This window comes from Colias eurytheme, chromosome 4 (assembly GCF_061535395.1).
Source record: "Colias eurytheme isolate Ceu_HAF_F1 chromosome 4, ilColEury1 Martin Lab GWU primary, whole genome shotgun sequence".
Classification (NCBI taxonomy): domain Eukaryota; kingdom Metazoa; phylum Arthropoda; class Insecta; order Lepidoptera; family Pieridae; genus Colias; species Colias eurytheme.
In genome coordinates this window covers 9,758,696-9,768,224 of record NC_142983.1, presented here as the reverse complement: position 1 = coordinate 9,768,224, position 9,529 = coordinate 9,758,696, and the positions used below count along the sequence as shown (strand labels likewise).

Below are 9,529 nucleotides of genomic sequence, written 5' to 3'. Positions count from 1 at the left end.
CTGCGCCAACCGCGTCGTCAATATTACTAGCTTTCCGCCCGCAGCTTCGTCCGCGCAGTCAAAGAAAAACCCGCATAGTTCCCGTTCCCGTGGGATTTCCGGGATAAAACCTATCCTATTTCCCGGGATAAAAAGTAGCCTATGTCCTTTCTCGGGTATCAAAATATCTCTATACCAAATCTCATGCAAATTGGTTCAGTAGTTAAGGCGTGATTGAGTAACAGACAGACAGACAGAGTTACTTTCGCATTTATAATATTAGTATGGATTATTTACTATCTATATGCTACTGATTTAATTTTTTTTAATAAAAAGTAGCAATCTAAACAGATTTTTTACGCTATTGCATAGCTTCTATCGCGGGCTTTGAGCGCGGGGACCGAATCCATAAATTTAGTAACCAAAAACCTCACGCTCCCCACGCCGACGGGCGCGGAGGTGTGGCAATTGAAGGCATAGCATGCAATAGCTACCGCGGCAATCCCCGAGTGCCACACGTCTTTTATTAAAGTGAAAACTTCTTTAGTGGACTCGCGTCAGGACACGTCACCTGATTGAAAAAGCGAAGACAGATGGATATCAAACATGCTCAACGTTAATAATCAAGTTTTCACTTCTGCCGGCACTCCCGGAGTGCAACCCGTCTTTTTTTAATTTTATGAAGACGAGGCTATCAGTTAGTTTACGTTTTGAAACAATAATCAATTTTGTGGTGGGTACCTATAATATGAAAATAAATCTCATATCAAATTTTATGTAGAAGTTTAGCAATATTCAGCTACCCTCATTATTAAACAATCAAATATTTTTATTATGTTCTAAAAAGGAGAAAATATAAATTGACAATGCTCTAGACTAGGTACATAATAATCATACATAATTAAGATCATATATTTTACACTTTTACTAGCTTCCGTTAGCGTTGTTTTGATAAAGGTAGCCTATGTTCTTTCTCAGAGTCTAAAGTTTGTCTGTGCCAAATTTCATCAAAATCGGTTGAGAAGTTTAAGCGGGAAAGCGTAACAGAAAGACAGACAGACAGAGTTACTTTCGCATTTATAATATTAGTAGGGATACGTAGGTAGGTTCTTACAAAGTAAAGGTAGGCTAGAATAAAATAAAACTCATGTTTTACAATCATTGTAATAATATGTTTATTGGCTAGTCTTCAACAAATCGAACCTCTTAACATGACAATATCACTAACACACGGCCGTGATTCGCTCACGTTTATTTCATTATAATATTATGCTTCTAGCAGTTGTAAATAATATAGTACAGTTTTAAAATAAATCATAGCTAATTAAAAAAAAAATAATCTATATTTTAACGTGATAGAGGAAATTCTAATGATGTTTACATTCAAAATGCACCCTCCGAAGACAGTATAACAATACATAGAATAAAACCATTATGCATTTTTATGCAGTCGAGTAAATATAATATATAGTTAGCTGTTAGCAGTATAATTATAAACATGTAGATGTACAGATTGTAGAATATTTAAGTAATTGTCAGGTAAGATTTAATAAAAGGGTTTTACTTAGATTTTTCAGAAACAATATGTGATGAAGCATGTTATAATGTGCGCACTAACTATATGAAATTAATGTTTCTCTATTCAATTTGGGTTTCTCCTTTCAATGTATATGGTGGCTCTCGTGATTTTCTCAGGTCACGTCCACACTGACAGAGCTGATTCGCGCAACAAGTTCTTCGCGACTCGCGAGGCTGATCGCTCTGTGTGTACTCGCCTAATGAAAAGTCTGTTGTGTCGGATTTTTATTTGTTATTGATGTTTTAAAATATATTTAACATTGATGCAAAAGTTAGTATATTATTTACAAATTTAGCTACTTGCGTTAACTAGTTGATAATTGCAATTAAACTAAATAGTAAATACCTACTGAATTATTTTAAATTATAAATCACAAAAAGCAGTATTAAATATTAAATAGTTTTTGTTTGATATAATACGGCTAATGAAACAGCAAACATTTAATAGATTATTCAAAGTGTTGTGTGCACAATGTTTTACGTCTAAAGTGAAATGTTTTTCACACTTTTTATTATTATAAGAAAAGTAAACAAAAAATATAAGAATATTGATAATACAAATGGCCATTGCTGATAATATAAAATAAAGCCGGCTACTCACACACCTGCCGTAGAGACAATCTCGGTTGCACGGCGGTTGGAGCAATTTCAGATGTTCTCGAAATTGCCCCTGCTTGCCAATACACATTTAAGTGTGGAATCCCAATATTGCCCCTGCGGATGGTAGGTGAGTAGTCCGCTTAAGACTTCACAACCGTCTATTTGTGCTAGGGCTTTTAAAATATTATATAAGTATAAAAAAAAGTATTAACACGTCTTTTAATAAAACGATATTTATTCATAGCCCAGTTACATGCAACCAAATTCTATGAATAACAATATTTTATTTAACATACAAACACCTTGAAAATTATTTGCAGAAATGGAAAAGAGCTGTAAGATAATATATTTGCTTATTCAATAGATTACACGAATATATTCCTATATTATAAAGAAGGCAAGCTTAAAAGTTTTCAGTTTATAGATTGAGAAAGGCACAGATAATGCGAAAGCAGACTTAAATCAATTATACACAGAAGTATTATAACTTGATACATAGTAAGCCAATTTATAATTAATAATTTTTAGAACATTTTTTTAATACAATATTAAACATACATTTTTATTTTAAATTCTTAGAGTTAAATTTCTTCAACACGCACATAAAATGAATATTTTACATATATTTCGAATTTAAAATATTAAATGTCACGTTCAAAATAAAACTTTTAAGACCAATAAAAACAAGCACCTATTGAAATACTTTTTGTAAATTATTTATACACAAAAGTTTACAATTTACGTTTAATCACACCCCACTCTACCGACAACCTTGAAGGATTAGAGAAAAAAGCAATACAAAGGGACAAAAACTTCCTTTCAATCGTTTTACTAATCTCCTCAGAACAATAAAAAAGTAGAGACGGAGCCGTGCCAAACAAATGTAAGGAAAAAGTGAGGCAACGTTTCAGAGTACAACATAATATGTAAATCAGTGTATGACAACGAGGGACTTACATATGTGAGATTAATATATAACTACAAAAAAGAATCGCAATTATGAATATTCAAGTTGTTGTAAAAAATATGTGCGAGGTTTACATGAACAATAGTGTAAAAATACTGCGCTCTATGAACGATTTTCTAATGAACGATTTTCTTCCCATCCACATATTCATCATCATCAACCCATATATGTTCCCACTGCTGGGACACGAGCCACCTTTCTACGTATTGGCTTCTAATATGCTTCAGTTTTATATGCGAATGGCTCCGCCTGCACTTTTTTATTAGCTAATCTCTCAACGTTCCCTTATGTAATAAAAACTAAATAGCTCTTTGTATAACTGTTTCTTGTTATTTCAATCGTTTTTATACATTTTCCACTGATTCCGTGTAAGTAAAGCAATTTGTATCAATTTGTTTTTTGTCAATCGCAAATAAGATATTTCAAGTCATGGTTAATTCTTTATATAATATATACTCAATATATTCACAACCTTTAAAATACGTACGGAATGAATGTTTTAAAAAGATTCATACAATGGTTATTGTATTGTTATTATTCTATGAATGACGAAAAACAAATTTAATTAGTACCTATATCTGAGAAAAAATATCTTAGAATTTTAAAGAAACAGTTGTTTGTTAAATAACAAAGGCGTATTAAATAGTATTGTCATTAGGTACATACTTTTTTTTAATATGTATAATGTATGTATACTGAAACAACATAAAATATTATAAAGATGATTTTATAAGAATCCGATGATTCACTTAATCAATATAAACATCAACACTACTCAATTTTATAAAAACATTCAATATTTGACTACTGTTTTAAACATGAAATTCTAGTATAAATATATTTCTATAAATATCTAGAAGTACTCTACTATAAAGTAAAAAGAAAATACAGTGGGGCTTGGACAAATTAAGTGACAATTGAAAAGCTTTAGTGAGAAGCGTGAAAAATGAATTTAAGGTTTATTAACATTAGTTTTGTAATCACAATTATGTTGACATTTACCGGCTAATTATTAAAATCTATTTACTTCAATATTAGCTGTTTAAGATCATGAAGAAATATATTATGTACTAGCGGTCCGCCCCGGCTTCGCCCGGGGTACATATTTACGTTTTCTCTACATAAAAACCATCCTCGTACTTCAAGGAACATAATAAAAAAAGAATTATCGAAATCGGTTCAGCCGTTCTCGAGTTATGCGCTTACCAACACATTTTGCGATTCATTTTTATATATAAGAAGACTAGCGGCCCGCCCCGGCTTCGCCCGTGGTACATATTTACGTTTTCTCTACATAAAAACCATCCTCGTACTTCAAGGAATATAATAAAAAAAAAATTAAAGAAATCGGTTCAGCCGTTCTCGAGTTATGCGCTTACCAACACATTTTGCGATTCATTTTTATATATAAGAAGACTAGCGGTCCGCCCCGGCTTCACCCGTGGTACATATTTACGTTTTCTCTACATAAAAACCATCCTCGTACTTCAAGGAATATAATAAAAAAAGAATTATCGAAATCGGTTCAGCCGTTCTCGAGTTATGCGCTTACCAACACATTTTGCGATTCATTTTTATATATAAAGAAGATTATGTCAACCGTTTCTAATAATTGTACTATTACTATCATAATTAGAGTTTAATTTTATTACGTCACAATCCGTAAATATTGTCAAGTTTTGCCCTTAGAGTTTGCTTACAAAAATGAAAAATCCCTGATATGTGTTTTCACAGTCACGATATGGGAGTATGAAGCTCAAATATATACTTAAATACATTAAATACATATCGAATATATAATTTGGAAAATCCAAAAGTGCACGCCTCATAATTTTTTTTTAATAAATATTTATTAATTATTATTTTTGTTTATTTAATAACAATTAAACCACATCGAATCAGACCCTGAAAAATGAAAGGGTTCTATTCCTGAGCAAACTCAAGCGTAAGAGAAAAAAAAAGACTCGATTAGTAAAGTATTTCGGTCGCTATCGTGTTAACAAGAAAAAGGATCCGCACATACAGACACACGGACGTCCAAGACAGAACTTTTTTAAACTGTTTTTTAACTAGTTTAAATAACAAAAATGACATCAAAAATATCATGAACGTTAAAAATAGTGTTTTTTCTTAATATGTGTGTGTATGTATTATCTTACAAGTGCAATGTATGATACATAAAGACATTTTAAGTTTGAAAAATCAGATGTTTTGCGCGAAGTGACAGTAGTACCCACCTCAACGCTTCGCTTATGAGGCGTGCAATAATACTATATCAACATTTAAGGTAACATATTATATGATATAATATTTGTATTTGTATTAAAAACAATTTTAACATCCTAACGTTACATATAAAAAAAATAATTCAAAATTACTGTTGTAGTCTTCTTTAATGCATACAAGATTAACTTAATATTATCTGATCAATAATGTAATTTGATTCACTTATTAGTTTGAATAAAATTATGCAAATGAAGTTAATTATTGTGTAAAAAATTTAATAAATATGTAAACAATTTAACAGAAAAAAACATAACGGTATATAAACATTCAGGTTGATATCTGTGTTTTTACTTTTTACACAGATTAAATTCTATTGTATTTGCGCCAAAATTCAATAACAAAAACAAGACAACGACTCCAGTATTCTCGAAGTTTCTCGAAGAATTGGAGATAAAATGTGAAAAGAATGGGGTTATAACTTCTAAGACTATCTCTAACAACAGTTTTACTTAAATAAAATAGTATATAATAAACAGTGCTTGTAAGATTGGCAATATAAATAAAAACAGCAAACACTTTTCCACGTTTATGTTTCATATTATTGATTTTTACATACCTCAGTAATTATTTTAATATACATATTTTAATCACGCATTAATATACAATAGTAGATATTCAGCAATTAATACAATGTAAATAGTAAAGTTGAAGCGAAAGGAATAAATAGTATAAAGAAGATATAAATGTTACAAACGCTTATATACATTTAGCTACTTCAACATCTTACTCTACCCTCATATAACAAACCTTTTTATTTGAATTCATTTCATAATTCAATTTATTTCATTATTTCAATTTATTTTGAGTCAACTATTAAATTTGTAAAAGACCTTTCATATACTCATTTTACCAAGTTATGGCACAAACCCGTTACACACATTCAAACATTTCGCAACTATACACTACCACACTGCCGTGAAATACAAGATTCAGTGGATTTTTTTAAGACCTCACAGAAAATACGATAACATCGTAATCGAACACAGTATTTTGTCACGAGTCACGACATGGTGGAATCAGAGATAAAGATAATATTATACTCAAATTATTCGGGAGTACTTATTTATTTTGTCTATATAAAATAAAACTTATCGAAGACAATATTATGGTGTTATTCGTGTTGTGCATTCAATCTCATTCAGGCTATAGACTACAAAAAAATTCATTCTGCCCTTAATTAAGTGCCACATCATACTCTACATACCCAACATGCCTCAAAACAGCTTCATACCGTTAAAACTAATTTCATCATCATTTCTATTATTAGTCAACCATTAAAATTACGTAAACTCAATCCTCTCGGCCTCTACTGAAACTGAATCTGCGATGGAATTTGAAAGGTTTCTTCTTTTCGTGTTTCTCTTCTGGTTTTCCATCGACTAGGTTATCAGCGCTCTTGGCGACTTGGACGCTTTTTCGTCTATTCTTCATGGATTTTACTAGCTTATAAAATTTGCCCTTTTTCTTAGTGTTGTCCAAAGTAAGTTCTGATAGTTCCTCGACTTCGACGCTGAATTCCGATGATATGTCTCCTAAATCTTCGACGCTTTGGCTCTCGACTTCTCTCACGTGAACTTGCGGGATTGAGAGCTTTTTCGAAGTGTTTGGTTTTGGTTCAGGCTGGGGAGGTGGTGTTGGCGCGTCTGGGTCTATACACTGTAAATAATAGAAATAAAATATTAATTATATTTTATATCGTAATTGATTCAATTACCTTGTCCTTTATGTGAAGATTATTTGGCAATTTAATAAAAATAATATTTAAGTACAATTCTACAAATGGTTTTTCACAGAAGGGTGCTTAGGTTTTATAAAACAATGCCAGTCCTACTTTGTGGCAATTACATTTAATGACAGCAATCTGGCCTACCGTTAGCCAAATTGATAAAGTTTGTTCATAAAAGGACATTTTTGTCAAAAGAATTTATTATAACAGGCTGTAAAAACTGACAAAATTTAAAAAGAAATAAAATAACCACGCAAAATTATATTAGACAGCTTCAAAAGTAACTCAACAACTCGAAAGGTCAAAATAATCAAACATTAAAGGTAAACCTAAATCAAGCAACAACCAAACGGAATGAACCCTTCAAAACTTTCCGATAAATAACGAAAACTTGCCTCGACAGAAATGTCGTTAACGATAAACGAAGCGTACAAAAAATTAATGGATTCGGAAAAGTTGGGTCCAAACGTAAAATATATTCACAATCCTAACTTTCGGTGGCCCGTAATAGGATAGAGTTCTACAAATTGTGGTCCCCTGTAAAATTTCAGTTAACTTCCTTGAAACGTATTGGTTTATTTGGAATGATATTGAGAGTGAAGTTTCCGAGTTATTTTCAGCTTTTAATGGGATATTCATGCTCTATAGAGCTTTTCGTAATTTGGTTAATAGATTTTCAAGCTTTGGTTTCAGTAAGTCTATTTATAGGAATTTTATTAATCCATTGATTATTAGCAAAAAAACTGTTATAAAATATGTTTACATTTTATACATTTATTCTGAAAGAGAAAATATAATACAATGTTATAGGTAAACGTAAAACATATTCCGCTATCTAGAGCGAAGCAGATGAAAATTTAAATTCACTGACGTGTTACTTTTCAGCATTTCAGCGAAGATATAGAAGCGAAGGTGAGCATTAATATTCAGTAAGTATTAAAAGGATGAATCTATAGAAAACCTTCGACGTTACGTAAATATAAATCGACTCTATATTTACATATCAGTATATTTGAAACTAGTGAGCTGATTTAGCTTATACATAGAACCTGTTCCTCCTCCTTGAAATTGTATATTCAGGATTAAATTAAAATTGATTAGAACTAAACTAAATTAAATTGGATGGGATTTAAAATATGGTACCATTTCGATAACACGACATCCATATTTAAATAAACAAATATAATTATGTACCGTCAAATGTGGCTACTTGACCTTTACTTGGCAACTTGACCACACCTTCCGTTTAACAACAAAATATCAAATTTTGTAGAATTGAAAGCAAATTGACCTAACGTATCGATGTTGGTAGGTTTTTAAAATATTAATTGGCAACATATTTTAATTTTAAAGCGGTAACGCTGTTGGTTCTCGCAATATAACGTATCGAAGTGTGACTGTGACTAAGGATCTTTTGCCGGTGTCAGTATTATTATGTTTGTAGAGCTTAAACTGCACATCTCAGGTGAGTACAGTTTTGATATGTTGTGTAATAAACCCTAGAGATTGATTTTACAGTGGGAACTATCCAACTTTAGGCTCATCTGTCGAAATATTTGCTTGGGCATTGATGCCTCAGGTTAGGTCAAGTTGCCATTGACCGCTGCGTGGCAACTTGACCTACGCCTAGGGTTGACACAAAAAATAACGTGACTGCATTTTTTCCTTTTTTTATCTGTTTCGAGTTTTGCATACTAAAATCAATAAATTTGCTGCAAATTTCGGACAATCCAGATACTTATACTCTCTTTGATGACAACGATTTAGCATATTTCTAATGAAAAATAAATGATTCCTTACCTATTAATAAATACCTATAAGTATTAAGTAATATACATAAACATATGTATTAAATTTAGTTTAATAAATAAATAGTTCATTAAAATTTGTGTCTTGTTTGTGACAACCCTATCCGACATGTAATGCTTTGTATGAAATCATTACAAATCCCGTGGCAACTTGACCAGGTAGCCAGAGCCTAACAGTTTATTGTAAAGCTTCGGGCTGCAATATTTAAAAAGTCGAAGAATTAAAAAGTAATAGCAACTTAGCCTAAAACAAGAATGTTAAGCATCTACCTATGAAAACTGATGTGCAAGGTCAAGATACCACATCAGTGTCAACTTGACCTGTATTACGTTTATTTGTAAATAATGTCAGATTCAATATATTTTAAAGAAATACCTAGTAAAAGTGAATGATGAAATCATTCATGACATGAACAAATCATAAAATGTTAATAAAAGTTTAATATAAATAAGTTAGCTAAGAAAAAGTAAAAAAATGTGGTCAAGTAGCCACATTTGACCGGTACATATATAAAATTATTTACACGCGCCAAGTTCTTGTAATGACATTTTCACGTGTTGGATTTTAACATTTTTAACCTTTAT

General features: G+C 31.2%; 1 protein-coding gene across 1 annotated transcript in view; it reads right to left on the bottom strand.

Annotated features, from left to right (window-relative positions):
• Window positions 1-6,415: 6,415 nt before the first annotated feature.
• LOC149909161 (START domain-containing protein 10-like) overlaps window positions 6,416-9,529 on the bottom strand; it is a 28,229-nt gene continuing 25,115 nt past the window's right edge. The window contains exon 6 of the mRNA XM_090120247.1: window positions 6,416-7,066. Coding sequence (XP_089976373.1) covers window positions 6,701-7,066 — 366 coding nt within the window. The 3' untranslated portion in view covers window positions 6,416-6,700. The remainder of the gene's footprint in view (window positions 7,067-9,529) is intronic.